At 44.5% G+C, this 17,783-nt stretch overlaps 1 protein-coding gene across 1 annotated transcript; it reads left to right on the top strand.

Moving 5' to 3' along the window:
* Positions 1-494: 494 nt before the first annotated feature.
* On the top strand, positions 495-2,065 carry LOC6603498 (platelet-activating factor acetylhydrolase IB subunit beta homolog). The gene is made up of 3 exons (XM_002028442.2): positions 495-528; positions 585-1,022; positions 1,090-2,065. The coding sequence occupies exons 2-3, from the start codon at positions 603-605 to the stop codon at positions 1,369-1,371; spliced, it is 702 nt and encodes a 233-aa protein (XP_002028478.2). The 5' UTR covers positions 495-528; positions 585-602; the 3' UTR covers positions 1,372-2,065.
* The last annotated feature ends 15,718 nt before the right edge of the window (positions 2,066-17,783 follow it).

The raw sequence follows: 17,783 nt of genomic DNA, 5'->3' as shown, positions 1-17,783 counted from the left end.
TGGCTCAATCGACTCGGCTATTGATGCTGATCAAGAATATATATACTTTATGGGGTCGGAAACGATTCCTTCTGGACGTTACACACATCCACTTTCACCACAAATCTAATATACCCCAATACTCATTTTGAGTATCGGGTATAAAAATACAACATATAATCTTAATTAAAATAAAAAAAAAGAATACACCAAAAGTTAGTAATTTTATACTCATCAGCTCCTATTTGACTGATGGGAGATGGTGGATGGTACCAGTGTGATTCGGGGCTTCAATCTCCCTAAATTTCCCACCGTTCCTCGGGTATTTTCTCAGTGTGCAGAGCCTATTTGCATCCTAATATATATATATGACCATAGTATCGATAAAATATTTGAAAATATCGATATGTGATATGTCCAATCAATTAATGCCGTGGTCATTGGCCATATATATAACGGCGCCGTTTTGTGTTAATGATTCTTTATATTGTAATTTTGTTCATTTGCGTCCGCTTCAGAAGAAAACATTTAAAACATTGTAAATATCAGGTACAGGAGACGAAGCAAATAACTTTTATATTCCTGAGCGAATTCTTTTTTTTCAGCACGAAGAGCTGCGTTGAATGCAGAATATTCCGAACACGAATATGAATCCGTGTGTTTTGCCCACGCCCGTTCCCGACGATGCCGGTGACAAACGCTGGCATAGCATACATCGTCGGTTTATTTCGGATTGTCGTGAAAAAGATCCTGATGTGATTTTCCTCGGAGATTGCATATTTGAGACGCTACAAGATAGCGAGACGTGGAATCAGTATTTTGCACCATTGCACTGCCTAAATTTCAGCATACGGGACGATTGTACAGAACATGTTCTGTGGCGTATCGAAAATGGAGCGTTGGACAATGTTAATCCGAAAATAGTTGTTCTGCACGTTGGCACCAACAATGTTAACAACAGTGCCGCCGAAGTAGCGGAAGGTATTCTCGCAAATGTTTCAAAAATATGTGAGAAACTCAACGGCGCCTACGTTATACTTCCTGTAAGTGTCCAGTCGTTCTCTCCCTATGAAAATATACATGACCATAATACCTATTACGTATATGCAGTCACTGCTCCCACGAGGTCAACAACCTAATAAACTTCGCGAAAAAAATGCCAAAATTAACGAGTTGGTTAAAGAGATGACTAAGGGCATGGATCGCGTACAGACAGTTGCCATCGACAAGGGTTTGGTACAGTGTGACGGTACTATCAGTCACCACGATATGTTTGACTACAAAAACCTTACGAATACCGGCGCCAAAAAAATTTTCGAGCCGCTTTACGAGTTGCTGTCGCAAATTCTTAACGAAAACGAGCTGGAGCGCGATCTAACTCCATCCGAATAAGGAGAGTGGGAAAAATGGACTAATGCACGAACTCAAATCTCAGTCAAACTATACGATATGCAACGGAACACAAATTTGGTTATGTACATAAATCGTATAGAGTATTCAGCGTGGAGCTGACAAAACTACAAAAAAAAAAACAAAATTAAAATCGTTTTCTTACCCGATTAAAAAACATTGCGAAATTATGTCACATTTTTTGCACCTCCCATGCCTACATGCAAAGAAAAGGAACGCAAAAATTGAATTTTTAAATTTATTATTTACACTCATACAAACATTCCCAAAAAGGTTATAGCAATAGTATTATAATTGAATCAAGTAATTATTTGTAAGAAATTAATACAGAAGTTACTTACGCGGTCATAGCTCAGATCGAATATAGACTGAGATAGAAAATACAAGATTTTTAGAACTGTCTTATAGATTATAACTATCATATCATATTAATGTATAATATTCATAGCGTACTGCTAAATATTTTATGACCAACTAGCCTGTTCAGTCCAACATTTATCAGCGGAATAAATATTAACGGATGTAATCTCTGTATACGGTGAAGCTTGTAAGTACGGGAGCATTGTATATTCAATCGGGCTTCCAATCATGCTTAATAGAAATTCTAAAAACTGCGTATCATCTATTTAACACCTTCAAAACGCATAATTTAATTAAATGAACTATAACATTCCAATTTCGATGCATAAAATAGATTTACATTTGATAGCGGCAGGTGCAAGTAGGGCCAATGACTAGGTTGTCCCGAGCACGAGCACGATGAAAGGTATGCTGACAGCCGTAGAGTCAGCAACTCTGCAGAGTTGCTTGAAGGTGATCTTTACCTGTTGAAATCATTGACTAGTAAGCGAACATATGAATATTTGCTCGAGAGTCTGCGAAAGTTACCAGATGAGTAAAGGGACGAGAATAATGAGGAAAGCGACAGTAGTGAAAAAGACATTGTTTGTGGGTCTTTCTCGCCCACCTGAGGGAGATGCGGGGAAAGTCAAGCACAGGCGCTGGTTTGGATTGGATGACATTGTTTGTGATGGATATTGGATCTATTGAGATCGTGGCACTGGGGGTGCAAAGTGTCGCGAGGCTGCGGAAAGAGCCTTTAGACTGTTTTGATATTTTGTAAAGCCAAATAGGTGGGTTTGCGCAGAAGAGTATGACATACTGAGTGAGAAATCAAGTCGAAGGCACAAGTGCAGAACCAGCAGTGTTCTGACATGGCGTGTGGCGCGGTTGACGTAGTTGTGAGAGACGGGTGTGGCACTCCGTGAAAATTGGAATATGATAGTCTGCGAAACCAACATGTAAAGATTAATTATATGAAGTTTTATACTGATTGAGTTTGTTTATATTTATCTATATGAAATTTTATTATATGAAAGCAAGAAAGATGAAAAGACGATAATACTAGAGCAAGAATGATACCAACATAGTGTTACAATATGCACACTATGACATGTGAAAGTCAGAGATGTATAGAGAAATGTATAGCAGAAATAATAACAATAAAGAAAGATCAGAAACTATGTAGTAGAGTTATATCTATTATACTTTCCATTCGTATTTTTGCTGAGAGCGAGAGAGAGTTGTCTCAGTCGAGTGTGGCGCAGTGATGTTTTATTTGAGAGAGCGAGAACAAAAAGGTATTGCGGGAGGAGAGAAATTGAATTTGGAAATGCTGTGTCGGATAATACGTGATATTGCTCATATATTTGAAGAAAGAGAGACAACGGCGACTCACTACGCCTGAGTCTCAAACAAAAATTCAAGAAGAAGAGCGCTGTGTCCCTCTACCTCCGACAACAGAACTGGGATCGGCTCTGCCACAGGAGCAGCGTAAAAGTGTATGGCGAGCTGTATAAGAATCACAAACCAAAAAATTCATGGAAATGTTAAAGACAATGCAGAAGCCTGTTTCAACGACTCCGAGCGAAAAATGCATGAGTCTGTCAAAGTTCAATCCAGAAGCGCATGGTGCAAATCAGTTGGCATGATACTGTCGGAGCTTCCTCTGGAGGAGAGTGCACTGATTATGTCGCTCAGCGGAGCATTGTAAGGGAGCGCGTGACAATGGCTTTCGAAAATCAGCTATGCTGGTATAGCTTGGCCTTAATTCAAAGAGTTGTTCGTGCATTGTTGTTAAATATTCTCAACGGACGGCTGTAAACAGGCGAGTGCCTGTCGGTATACGAGAGCCGAATAGTGACGTCATTGATGACGAAATGGAAGTTGATGGACGATAGAAGAAATAGCGGTGTCTCTCGTGCTGGCAAACATTTCGCAAATCGACACAAAACTGCAACGTTTGCTGTTCACTACCAATATAAAGACCAGAAATGACCTACAAAAGCAGTTGAAGGCGTATGCATACAGCAAGCAAAACATGCACTGTGCTCCAGACCATTCGATCTGTCCCGATCAGAAGAGGTATAAGGCATACACTCCAATCAAGTGCCATTACTTTGGGAATCTCAGATTTGGCTTCGGCATCACGATAGATGCTGATAAATTAAAAAAAAACGAGGGGGAACGTTGAGAGTTGCTGCGGACACCGCAACTCTACAGTTATACCCGATACTAAGTCAGTATGGCTCTCCTCCGGCAGACGCCGCTAATATTAAACGACACGACAAAGAGTGCGTGCGAGAGAGACAGAAAATCAGTCTGAGCGTGACGTCGGCCGCTGCGTAGCCACTGCAAATTGACTTGTTCCTTTTGGCTATAAAAATGATCTGATCTGATTCAGATTCAGCAATCTGATAGACATGATCATTATCTATGATTCTGCGTTTTTAGTTTTCTTGTATCCTCAAAATTATGGATGCAACAGTTTTTCGTCCTTTGTGGTGGCGGAAGGGGGTGGGGCGAAATTTTGAGATATACGTTTTATAGTGAGATCTAACAGGAGTACGGATACTAAAGTTGGTTACTCTAACCTTAATACTCTCTGAGATTTGTGAATATCCCCAGATTTGCATCCTTTGCGGGGGCGGAAGGGGGTGTGGCGAAATTTTGAAACAAACTCGTCTCGGTCCGATATATTAGGAGTGTGGATACCAAATTTGGTTGCTCTAGCTTTTATAGTCTCTGAGATCTAGGCGCTAATGTTTTACTCTAAGCAAAGCCGCCTATGCTACCTGTGTGTTAGAGAGAGACAGGGCGAGAAAAAATGAAATTGTTTTCTTGATGCTGGCTATAATAGTAATACGATCCAATTCAGATTCTGCAGATATGGTCATTCTCTACGATTCTGCGTTTTTTGTTTTCTCGTATCTTTAAAATTGTGGATGCCACAGATTTTCGCCCTTTGTGGAGGCGGGGCAAAGTTTTGAAATATTCTTGTAGCAGTTACATATCACAGAAGTCTGGATCCAAAACATCGTTGCTCTAGCTCTTATAGTCTTTGAGCACGAGGCGCTGAAGGGGACGGACAGACGGACAGACGGACGGACGGACAGACAGACATGGCTCAATCGACTCGGCTATTGATGCTGATCAAGAAAATATATACTTTATGGGGTCGGAAACGATTCCTTCTGGACATCGCAGACGTCAAATCGTCCCTAAAGAAAAGCATGAGAAGCCTTCAGTAGGTCCCAAAGAAAGCGATCTGATCCAGCAGTCTTCGAAGGATTACAGCAAATTGCTTTCACTATGTCGCCGACAAAAGGCCATAGTAGAGTCCGTTAAACCAAAGACTATACAATACCAAGATGTTGCATGAGGAACAAATACTTTTTCAATTTTCGTTTGACGCTTCATAGTACGGGCGCGCGGGGCTATTACTTCAATTCTCTTTTACGCTACCTTCGCCTCCGAAATGCTACTCGGCTTCGTCAATGCCTCGGTCAGCGTCGAGTCGGTGTGTCTCGAGAGAAAGAATACAAAAACAAAATATTAATCGTCTGCGTGCCGAAAACGTAGGGCAGCGTGGTCGCTGATGTCTTTGGCGCGGCACAGTGGGGACTCAGCCGAAATAGTAAAAAAATTGTATGAGTGCTTTAGATAAATTTAATGTACGCATCTAATAGAGAATTTTCCAATCGAATTTTCAAGATAGTTTTAGTTTAGGAGATATAAGCACTCAAAGTTTAAAATTCAGTGTGCAAATATTTATTGAACTCATATTCACTAACTAATTTAGCAAGCTGAGACGGCCATAGGTCCCACTGTGCCGCTCCAAAGACATCGGCGATCCGCGACCACCGCTTCGACGGTGCTGAGGCTCGAGAGTCTAGAATTGCCGAACAGACGAAACCGATGGGCAGCGGGGTCGCGGTAGAGACGAAGTACAGGCGAAAAGGAAATTGAAACCCCGCGCGCTCCCTCGTGCCTTTTGGGTTCTAATGTTAGAACCCGCCATAGAACAGCTTTTTGGTCGCTCATGCAACATCTTGGTATTGTATAGTCTTTGATTAAACGCAATCTGAAACAACTTTCAGAGGCGGAAGGACGCACATCAAGTGATTTGATAAAATCACTATGGACTCAAGCACAGGAAGTCCACTTCACAATTCATGAGGAATACGAGGACCCAGTGGAAGGATATGACGTGGAATCCTACCTAACACTGGAAAGTAAGGTCTAAAGAGCATTGGCAAAATCGGCAACAACAAACTCGGATAACGTGCTGCTTCCACGCAACAGCATCCCAACGTTTGATGGGGATCTATTAAAATGGACCCAGTTCTTCGATCTGTTCTCTTGCATGGTTCATGAAACCAACATGCCTACGGTGAAAAAGATGTGGTATCTTAAAACCACCGTTACCGGCTAGGCAGAAAGTTTGATTCGACATATCGATCTAAAGGAAGAAGATTATGAAGCCGCTTGGGAAATACTAACTGACGCATACAACAATCCCATAGATGTTTCGAATACAGTACTGAACCGCTTCCTCAATCATCAAACAATTAATTACGATCCCAAGTCATTAAAAGAGTTGTACATAACAACCATAGAATCCCTTGCATCACTAAAAGGATCGGGCATCAATATATCTACATGGGATCCAATATTGATTTCCATTATCAGAAACAAACTGGATGTTACAAATAAGGCCTTGTAGGAGCAATCGCTAGATACGATGCTTCAGTTCTTGGAGCAAAGAATTCGAGTTCTAGGAACTAGTAAGAAGCCATCAGCATCAAGGAGAGAGCCAAAAGGCACGACATGTGCATCAGCAAACACAGGGAGAGCGTGAGCACCCTTATGCACATTCTGCAAGAAAGCAATCCATTGGCTCTACGGATGCGAAGAATTTCGGTCCAAATCTCCATCAGAACGACTAAAGTGTGTACAAAAACATAAAATGTGAGTTAATTGCTTTAGAACAAATCACAGAACAAACGCATGCCCTGGTCGAAACTGCTTCAAGTGTGTCAAGAAGCACAACACGATGCTACATTTGGAAACAGCATCGGGCGCAGCTACAGAATCAAGAGGCCCGACGGTGGGTGCAGCAAGTAACAATAGTTACAATCTACTGACCACAGCAAAGGTGGTAGTAGAAGCCAACAACGGGCAGATTGCTAGCTTCAGAGCACTGCTAGATTCAGGATCACAGATAAACTTGATCTCTGAACGAATGATATTAATGTTGTCACTCAAACTAAAAGACACTACATTACGGAGCGAAGGAATTGGAGGTCAATCAAAGACCAGCAGAGCACGAGTAAATGTGCTCATGAAATCCCTTCACAATGGTTTTACCCAAAGAACTGAAGCTTTCGTATTACCTGATCATCCAGCTTAGGCACTCGATACAGAGAGCTTAAACGTACCAAGCAAGATCGCACTGGCAGATCCAAACTTCCATAAGCCAGGCAAGATCGATAATGCTAATTGGAGCCGAGCCGGACAGGCGGCCCGCTGCTACAAAACACGAAACTGGGATGGATTGTGGCAGGAAAAGTCAAATCTGCCCACAGCCCACACCCATTTGTGCAACGGGAGTAAACGAGCTCATAGAAAGAATCTGAGCTCTGGACAATTTAGAGACGGAAGACAAACCACGCACACCAGTGGAAGCACGGTGCGAAGCTCATTTTATAGAAAATCTTCAGACTGCTTCAGATGGCCGGCTTATTGTAAAGCTCCCATTTTCCGAACACCCTTCAGCCCTGGGGGAGTCGGTGGAAACCGCAACAAAAAGATTCCTAGCGTTGGAGCGGCGAAGCTCAACAGAAACTTGGAAGAGTTATGTGGACTTCATGGAAGAGTATGAAGACTGTGCCAGCATCAAAGGTTCCCAAAAAGCACTACTTCATTCCACATCATTGTGTACTCAAACCTGAGAGCACCACCAAAACTCAACAAGCGGGAAATCTTTGAACGACATTCAGAGCGAACTTATGTCCATTCTGCTACGATTTAGAATTCATAAGTACGCATTCACAGCGGACATAGAAAAGATGTACCGGCAAGTGTGGATGAATCCGAATGGATCAATTCCATCAAATGATAGTCTGGAGAAACAATCCGTCCGAAGAGATCAGGTACTATCGCCTGAAAACAGTCACATATGGGACAACAGCTGCTCCGTTCCTAGCAACGAAATGTCTGGATCATTTGGCAACACAATACAAAGACAGACTACCAGTAGGATCATCAAAATTAAAAACCGATTTCTACGTTGACGACTGTCTAATTGGAGCAAACACTATTCCAGAGGCAATTCATGTTCGACAAGCACTAAATAAGATATTGCTGCCGTCCTGATTCAAATTGCGCAAGTGGTGCTCTAACAATGAGAAACTTCTCCAAGGAATTCCCAAAGAGCATATTGTAAGCGATGTCAAACTAGGAGAGACACTAGAGCATTACAGCGTGAAAGCTCTGGGTCTCATCTGGATGCCAAAGAAGGATAAATTGTGTGGACGAACACAGAAATGGAACAACTTTGGGAGCTCAAACTAGATTGGGATGACAAATTACCATTACAACACCAAACCGAATGGAAAGAATACCGGGAAGACTTACAGACATTAAACAAAATGCAAATTCCCCGGCATATCTAGGATGGTAAAATTAAAGTTACCCAAGAACTCCATACTTTGGTCGATGCATCAGAACGAGCATATGCTGCAGCAGTATATGTACGCGCTACATATAAAAACAACCAAGTATCAGTAAGACTGCTCTGTTCCAAATCACGTCTGGTGCCGACAGCCAAACAATCACTACCACGGTTAGAACTGTGTGCTGCAGTCCTCGGTTCCGAACTCACAAGCCGAGTCCGACAGGATCTGCACATGGACATTAACACGGTTCCAGGATGCTTTTGGAGTGATTCCACCGTTATGCTATCCTGGATAAACGCATCATCATCAACATAACATACCTTTGTGGCAAATCGAATAGCCAAAATCCAGGCATTAACAAATCAGTCAAAAAGGCGTCATGTGTCATCGGCCAACAGCGCAGCCGATGTCTTGTCGAGATTGATCGCAGCTAGCAGATTGTCAGCTCACACTTTGTGGTTATACGGACCATTATTTCTGCACGGATCCCGAGAAAAATGGATGAAAGCACCCATCATAGAATCCTAAGGGCGCTGGGGAGATTCGACACACCCAGGTACCTACAGCGGATGGTACAAAGATACGTTGAGAGAAGGCTGCTTCTGTACGACACGCAGGCTGGCACGGAAAAATAGGACGTATCGGCAGGCGTCCCGCAGGGCTCAGTGCTGTGTAACGCAATGCACGACAGCATCTTGCGACTCAGCCTCCCTCACGAAGTACACATGGTGGATTTTGCAGACGATGTGGCAGTCCGTTTGTGGCAGTACAAACGACCTGCAACCAGACGATAGCGCGCATCTAGGTTAGGTTACGATAAGGCGGTAGCCGGGAGGGGGGGCTGTGAGTCTCCCGCCCCCGAGCTCACTTGGACCTATAAAAGGTCCGTTGTGTTGCCGCATGGGCATGTGCCCCTTCTCGTTGCCTGAACCGTGAGAGCAGACTACTGCAGGTTAAGGGCAGTCCCATCCGGAGGCTTGGATGTATTTGGACAAGGTCCCTGGTTTGATTTCGGACAGCGCCTCTGCACTAAATACTGTAGGCATGATATGTATAAGAAATGCTTATCTGACATTTTATGTGGGATTTGTAAAAAACCTCATCATGGTTAGGTTAGGTTAAGGAAGAGATCTAACTGCTCTGCGATCTCGTGCGGTCTGCGGCAGTCATTTACAGTCGCCGAGTTCGACGATATTGAGCCTAGAGCTTTAATAGCTGCTTGGCTGTCCGAGAAGACGCACACTAGGTGCGTGTCTAGACGTAGTTTGGAGACGATAGAAATGGCCTCCTTGATGGCTTCAACCTCCGCTTGAAACACACAACAGTGATCCGGGAGCCAGAAGCAATGACTGATGTTCAGCTCGCTGCAGTAGACTCCGCCTCCTACGCGTAGTGCGTAGCCCGCCAGTGATGCATAGCTCTGCCACGCGTTGAACTCTTTTGAGTTTATTGAGGCATGTCCTTCTGTCAGAGGCTGGCCACCACACCATCACTTCATAGAGCATGATCAGTCGTATGATGGCGGTGTAAAGCCACAGAACTATATAGGAGTCATTCCCCATTTTAGTCCGATGGCTTTCCTGCAAGTATAGAGGGCCACTGTGGCCTTCTTTACTCTATTTTGAAAATTTTTTTTAAATTAAAATTAAATTATTTTGAGCCAGTTAATGGCTCTATGTCCCGCGTGAATCAGTTGGGCAGGGAAAATGCGGTCTGGCCCCGCGGACTTGTAAGGTTTAAAACTTCTGATCGCCCAGGAAATGTTCTCCTGGCTTGGCAGGCTCAGGATGGCATTTGAGACGACAGAAGGAGGCGCGAAGTAGTTGGGTATGTTTTCATCGCAGCCAGGGAAGTGAGTATTTAGGAGAAGATTTAGCGATTCATCGCTGGATGTAGTCCACGACTGGTCGGTGTAGCCCAGCAAGTAGCCCAGCAAGTAGCCCAGGGTGGGTGTTGTCATCGAGAGAACTCTGCGCAAGCGCGAAGCTTCTGAGTTACTCTCGATTTCGCTGCAGAACTTACGCCAGGAGGCGCGTTTGGCTTTTCTAAGTTCTTTGTTGTAGGTTGACAGACTGGCCTCGTATTCGGCCCAGTTTTGCTCAACGTTCTCAGCCTTAGCTTTATTGAAGAGTCTCCGAGAGGCTCTCCGGAGTTCACCCAGTTTCCACCATTCAGGTTTCCTCCGGCCTCTGTTCTTGCCAGAGGGGCATGCTTTGTCGAGCGCCTTATTGCAGGCGTCGGTAAAGATCTTAAGAAGACGGGTCGTGGCCTCCGTGGAGAACTCCTCCTCAGATGGGGACTCAGGGAAAACACGACAGAGGTAATCAGAGTACCGAGTCCAGTTTGTCCGCCTGATGTTCCGGAATCGAACTGGCTTCGGTACTGAGAAGGAGAAAACAGTTTCCACGTACCTGTGGTCCGAGAAGGAGTGCTCTTCCGGGACCCTACAGGATACAATGTTACTCTGTATCTCATGAGAGGCTAGCGTAAGGTCCAGGACCTCCTTGCTGTTTTTAATAATAAAGGTGGGATCACTACCCCGGTTTAATAAGACCATCTGAGTGGTCAGTAAGTAACTGAAAAAGTACTCACCCCTTTCGTTTGTGTCAGTGCTTCCCCACTGACAGTGATGTGCATTGGCGTCGCACCCCACAATTAGGCCGATGTCTTTGGCCGAACAGTCTGCGATTAGAGCCCGGAGAGGCGGGTGTGAAGGGGGGTCTGGTTGATCATGCCCCATGTATGCGGAGCAGATCCTCAGTGAGCGCTCCTGGCCTTCTAAGCTCACGGCGGTGTGGTCTTCATTGCTGAAATTTGGGAGCAAAAATAAGTGCAACTCTCTTTTTGCAAGAATGCAGGTACCAATTTTACGTGCGGTTTCAGTTACGTATAGCTTGTAGTCAGAAGTCCTCAGACCGAAGATCCTGTTTCCGAAGATCCAGGGCTCCTGAATGAGGACTATGTCGGCTCCACCCTTGGCCAGGTGGAGCAATAGAGCAGCGCATGCTGCCTTACAATGGTGGAGGTTTATCTGCAGGATCATCAGTGACATTCCTGAGTCTCACCTCCACCATTGTTGCTTCTAGATCGGTGTCGGGGGAATCCGGCTCCTCCCCGACAACGATGTGGCTGAGACCTCTGGCTAGGTCGAGCTCGTCGAACGCGTAGTCGTCCAGGATGTCGTCCGACATCATGGACGCCGCATCCGACGCCGTGTTGTCTTCCTCGCACGAGGCCCCCTCTTTCGGGATCTCCGGCAGCTCCGGGTCTGGCTCGACCTCCGCTTGCCTGCCCTTGCGATCCGACTTATAGGTGGTTATGGTGACCTTTTTGTACCCGTAGTCGACCACACCGTCCGTCTTGGCGAGGGGCTCTAGCGCATCCTCATTTAGGACGAGGATAATCTGGCGCCTCTGCCTCTGGATGTCCTCTACCTCAATCATCAAACAATTAATTACGATCCCAAGTCATTAAAAGAGTTGTACATAACAACCATAGAATCCCTTGCATCACTAAAAGGATCGGGCATCAATATATCTACATGGGATCCAATATTGATTTCCATTATCAGAAACAAACTGGATGTTACAAATAAGGCCTTGTAGGAGCAATCGCTAGATACGATGCTTCAGTTCTTGGAGCAAAGAATTCGAGTTCTAGGAACTAGTAAGAAGCCATCAGCATCAAGGAGAGAGCCAAAAGGCACGACATGTGCATCAGCAAACACAGGGAGAGCGTGAGCACCCTTATGCACATTCTGCAAGAAAGCAATCCATTGGCTCTACGGATGCGAAGAATTTCGGTCCAAATCTCCATCAGAACGACTAAAGTGTGTACAAAAACATAAAATGTGAGTTAATTGCTTTAGAACAAATCACAGAACAAACGCATGCCCTGGTCGAAACTGCTTCAAGTGTGTCAAGAAGCACAACACGATGCTACATTTGGAAACAGCATCGGGCGCAGCTACAGAATCAAGAGGCCCGACGGTGGGTGCAGCAAGTAACAATAGTTACAATCTACTGACCACAGCAAAGGTGGTAGTAGAAGCCAACAACGGGCAGATTGCTAGCTTCAGGATCACAGATAAACTTGATCTCTGAACGAATGATATTAATGTTGTCACTCAAACTAAAAGACACTACATTACGGAGCGAAGGAATTGGAGGTCAATCAAAGACCAGCAGAGCACGAGTAAATGTGCTCATGAAATCCCTTCACAATGGTTTTACCCAAAGAACTGAAGCTTTCGTATTACCTGATCATCCAGCTTAGGCACTCGATACAGAGAGCTTAAACGTACCAAGCAAGATCGCACTGGCAGATCCAAACTTCCATAAGCCAGGCAAGATCGACATGCTAATTGGAGCCGAGCCGGACAGGCGGCCCGCTGCTACAAAACACGAAACTGGGATGGATTGTGGCAGGAAAAGTCAAATCTGCCCACAGCCCACACCCATTTGTGCAACGGGAGTAAACGAGCTCATAGAAAGAATCTGAGCTCTGGACAATTTAGAGACGGAAGACAAACCACGCACACCAGTGGAAGCACGGTGCGAAGCTCATTTTATAGAAAATCTTCAGACTGCTTCAGATGGCCGGTTTATTGTAAAGCTCCCATTTTCCGAACACCCTTCAGCCCTGGGGGAGTCGGTGGAAACCGCAACAAAAAGATTCCTAGCGTTGGAGCGGCGAAGCTCAACAGAAACTTGGAAGAGTTATGTGGACTTCATGGAAGAGTATGAAGACTGTGCCAGCATCAAAGGTTCCCAAAAAGCACTACTTCATTCCACATCATTGTGTACTCAAACCTGAGAGCACCACCAAAACTCAACAAGCGGGAAATCTTTGAACGACATTCAAAGCGAACTTATGTCCATTCTGCTACGATTTAGAATTCATAAGTACGCATTCACAGCGGACATAGAAAAGATGTACCGGCAAGTGTGGATGAATCCGAATGGATCAATTCCATCAAATGATAGTCTGGAGAAACAATCCGTCCGAAGAGATCAGGTACTATCGCCTGAAAACAGTCACATATGGGACAACAGCTGCTCCGTTCCTAGCAACGAAATGTCTGGATCATTTGGCAACACAATACAAAGACAGACTACCAGTAGGATCATCAAAATTAAAAACCGATTTCTACGTTGACGACTGTCTAATTGGAGCAAACACTATTTAAATTGGACGTTGACATGCAATGACTGCATCTAACAAGAGGCGATGCAATTACTGCACCGTCAAGTGGCCCGTGTGACACCAGCAGAAGGCTGTTACGCGCGGATCCCAGGCAAAACGCAGCCCTCCTCCCGCCCAACCGACCGAGGGGCGCTGCCGCATGACGCGCGGTGCGTAGCCGAACCAAACGCGAGCATGCAAGAAAGATAGATATTAGACTAACCTTCAAGGAAAATTAGCACTAAACTTATTAAGAAATTAAGCATGCAATAAAATACAAAATACAAATACCACTACAATTACTAATTACTAGAAAGGTGTGTAAGGATTAGTAATTTAATAAGAGGAAGAGAATTAGTGGAGGATATAATATGGTAGAGGGAATTATAATCCGAGCATAAGACCCTAAACGGTTCATGCAAGGAATAATTCGATCTACAAAGTGGAAGGAACAACGGTATAAAGTTTCTAGTCAGTCTAATAGGAATCGTGAAGTTTATGCGGCTCAACAGATCAGGGCTGTCTATGTCACCCCTGATCAAGTTGTGCATAAATATCACACCAAGCATTTTTCTACGGTTAACTAAGGATGGGAGGTTTACTAATAATAGTCTACTAGAGTAAGATGGGAGTCTTACACCCGCATCCCAGTTAAGGCCCCGCAGAGCAAAGAGTAAAAAGTTTTTCTGTACTGATTCTATACGGTCCTGGTGTACTTTGTACTGAGGGCACCATACACAGGAGCCGTATTCTAAGATCGGACGAACAAGCGAGGTATAGAGAGTCTTTGTTATATAGGGGTCGTCAAATTCCTTTGACCACCTCTTTATAAACCCAAGCACGCCCATGGCCTTATTTACCATGGTAGAAATGTGTTCGGAAAACTTTAACTTGGGATCTAACATAACACCCAGATCATCCACCAGGGTAATTCTCTCAAGAGAACCCCCAAATAGGGTGTAGGGAGCCAACAAAGGGTTAGAACGATGAAATGTCATAACTTTGCATTTCGAGGCATTAAGGTGTAACAAGTTTGCACAACACCATGACTGAAAGCTATTGAGATCGGATTGCAAGCGAGAATGAAATGAAATGTCCTTGTACTGGACACAGAGTTTAACATCATCCGCATACATAAGTACTCGAGAGTATGTTATTACTGAAGGCAAGTCATTAATAAAGAGTGTGAAGAGTAAGGGGCCTAGATGGCTGCCCTGTGGTACTCCCGAAGAAACCTTTACTGGTAAAGAGAGGGAGTTTTTGAAGAGGACTAGAACAAAGATAGCTAGAAATCCATCTCAGGAGGTTGGGCGGAAACCCTAAAAGGTCAAGTTTATGTGCTAAAAGGGAATGGTTTACAGAGTCGAATGCTTTACTAAAGTCGGTGTAAATAACATCCGTCTGTAAGTTACCTTGAAAGCCTTTAATAATGAAAGAGGTAAACTCTAACAAGTTCGTGGTGGTTGATCGCCGCCTTATAAATCCATGCTGAGTTGGAGATATAAGTGACTTGCAGAGATGTTGCAAGTGCGGAGTTAAAACCTTCTCAAACAATTTGGGAATAGCGGATAACTTTGCTATACCTCTATAATTTTTTACATCCGACTTACTACCTTTTTTATGGAGAGGAATTATAAACGATTCCTTCCAGATTGGGGGGAAGCAAGATGAATCAATGGACATGGTAAATAGTTTAAGCAATGGTCCACACAGAGCCTCGGCGCAGTACCTGAGTACACAACCTGGAACCCCGTCTGGACCCGGTGAAAACACCGGCTTAACTAGTCGAAGATCTTGAAGTAGGGAATATTCATTTAACAAGGGACTGAAAATGCCGTTCGACCTCGGTAATCCGTATGGGTACGGTTGACCAGAGTAGCGTTCCTCAGAATAGGTAGTTTGGAAAAACTGGGCAAAAAGATCGGCAATTGCCTGATCATTATTTGCCGACGTATTACAAAATGATAGCGAGGATGGGTGTGCGGACGTTCTACGCTTACTGTTTACGAAGCAGTAAAACTGTTTAGGGTCCTGAGAAAAACGTATCCTGCAACGAGATAGGTAGTTCTTATAGCATTGAGCATTAAGAACTGAAAAGTTTGACCGAGCTATTACATAACGAGAGTGAGAAGTAGGAGAACCCACTTCTTGAAATTTTTTATAAAGTCTTGATTTTAAGTTTTTTAGACTGGATAACTCTTTGGTAAACCAAGGGGGTTTTCCAGATCTAATCGGACAAGAAAGCGGGACACAAGAATCAAAAAATGTGCCAAGAGCATTGTAAAAAATGTTTGTGCCTTTTGTGACATCAGTGCACAAGTACAAAGCGGACCAATCAAAATCCCTGATTAGGTTATTAAGCTTCGCAAACTCGGCTTTACGAAAGCAACGGACACGTTCAGGTAGTCTACTCGACCGATCCAATACAGTTGGTCCTATATCTAGCGACACCTCGAAAGTAGGGTGGTAGGCGTCTTCAGGTATAGTGAGCGGAAGGGCTCGGGTTAACAACACTATGGTCGGATCCGATACAAAGCATAGATCAAGCAATCGACCCAAGGAATTTTTCACATGATTGACTTGAGACAGGGACAGGTCAAGCAAGCCGTCAACAAAGTCATGTCGTGACATGGGCACTAGGATACTAGACTCGTTTACCGAAGACCAAACAGTTCCTGGCAAGTTGAAGTCACCAAGAACTATCATACGATCTTTATCAGATAGCGAGGAAGAAACAGCGGTTAAAGCGGACAAGTGCTGCTCATAAATTGAAATATCCGAAGAAGGTGGGATATACGAGCAAGTAATGAATATAGCGAAAGCGGGAAGAATCAGTTTTACACACAGGAATTCCAGTTCCTGTTGAACTTGGACTGTGAAGTGTTCTGACGTGAAGTAAGAGTTCACTGCAATTAGAACCCTTCCTGCACGTCGAGACGAACGGTCCTTTCTAAAAGTTGTGTACCGACCTGCCAAAACCTCGGAACTAAGAATGTCCGGCTTTAACCAGGTTTCAGTAAACACAATAACGTGGGAAGCAAATGCAACACTATCCCGGAAAAGAATGCTGAGCTTACTACGCAAGCCTCTTACATTCTGATAGGTTACTAAAAGAGAAGTTAGTTTTTTGGAAAGGTTGGACCAAGACGGGAAGTTGAGGATGAGGAAGTTGAGGTTGAGGGTGGCACGCTGGAAAGATTTGGAAGCGATATGGGGGGCCTATTCTTCTTCTTAGCCTTAAACTCCTTCACCACCAAATGCTCCGGCCAAAATTTTGCGGAGCAAATGGTGTCAAATTGAGTTGGGGAGATGCTTATCTTAAACGAGGCTATCTCCCTGGCATAAGAGAAGTTAAATTTCTCCACCTTTAAACCCACGGCTTTTATTTTGCTTTGAATGAAAGCAGTTACATCATTAGATGTGAGGTCAGGGGCCAGCCGTGAAACAAAAACTTGTCGTTTTGGTGGGACTCCCACCAGTGGTTTAGTCACCGCAGGTCTAGTACCTGTGGTGGCAATATCCGGAGGTCCGGAACGTCTATTTACTGGTGGGATCGGGATAGACGGGACAACTAGTGAACTTGCGGACACTACGGACACGGACGCTGCAGACTTACTTGGCTGCACATTCTCCGAGGCGATGAATTCGGCTACCGAATCTGCATCGCCAGTAGCTGTCGTTGCCCTTGGAGTGACAAACGAGATCAACTGCTGCACACTTGGAGTGGTCGGAGTCAGTTTTTCGGCGGCGCACGGCTGAGTGACGGTTGGCACTTGCAGATCCCGCGGAGTGACCTTTTTGCGCCTCGGAGACTCATTCAGCAGTTTTAAACCGCTAAACTGAGCCTCCATGGCTAGGAGCCGATCGTATTGGTTTTTGAAACCAACGGTCAGCTCCTTAAAGCCACTCCGCGTCTGCCTCATGAAAGCCACCATGTCTTTCTCCACCGCACGGCATGCCTCGCAACTGTAATGCAAGCCATTACGTTTGGCTATGGCATCGCTCACGAGGCCAGAAAATCCCGCGCATTTTGCGTGGACTACGCTGTCGCAGAGCCAGCAGGGGACATTTGGCTGATCGTGAGTGATCTGCTTCTTGCAGGTTTTTTTGGCGCAGACCACAGCGAATTCCATTTTATTTTTATTATTCAAATATTTTATTAAAATCAAAAAAATTAAAAATTTCCAAAAC

The sequence above is a fragment of the Drosophila persimilis genome, unplaced genomic scaffold (assembly GCF_003286085.1).
Source record: "Drosophila persimilis strain 14011-0111.01,24,50 unplaced genomic scaffold, DperRS2 tig00000520-arrow-pilon, whole genome shotgun sequence".
In the NCBI taxonomy this organism is placed as follows: Eukaryota; Metazoa; Arthropoda; class Insecta; order Diptera; family Drosophilidae; genus Drosophila; species Drosophila persimilis.
The sequence above is the reverse complement of the archived record's forward strand: the minus strand, read 5'-3'. Positions and strand labels throughout refer to the sequence as shown.

Coding starts and splice junctions, on each gene's coding strand:
- LOC6603498 (XM_002028442.2), top strand. CDS start 603: ATGCAGAATATTCCGAACACGAATATGAATCCGTGTGTTTTGCCCACG. Junction 1,023..1,089: donor GCGCCTACGTTATACTTCCT/GTAAGTGTCCAG, acceptor ACGTATATGCAG/TCACTGCTCCCACGAGGTCA.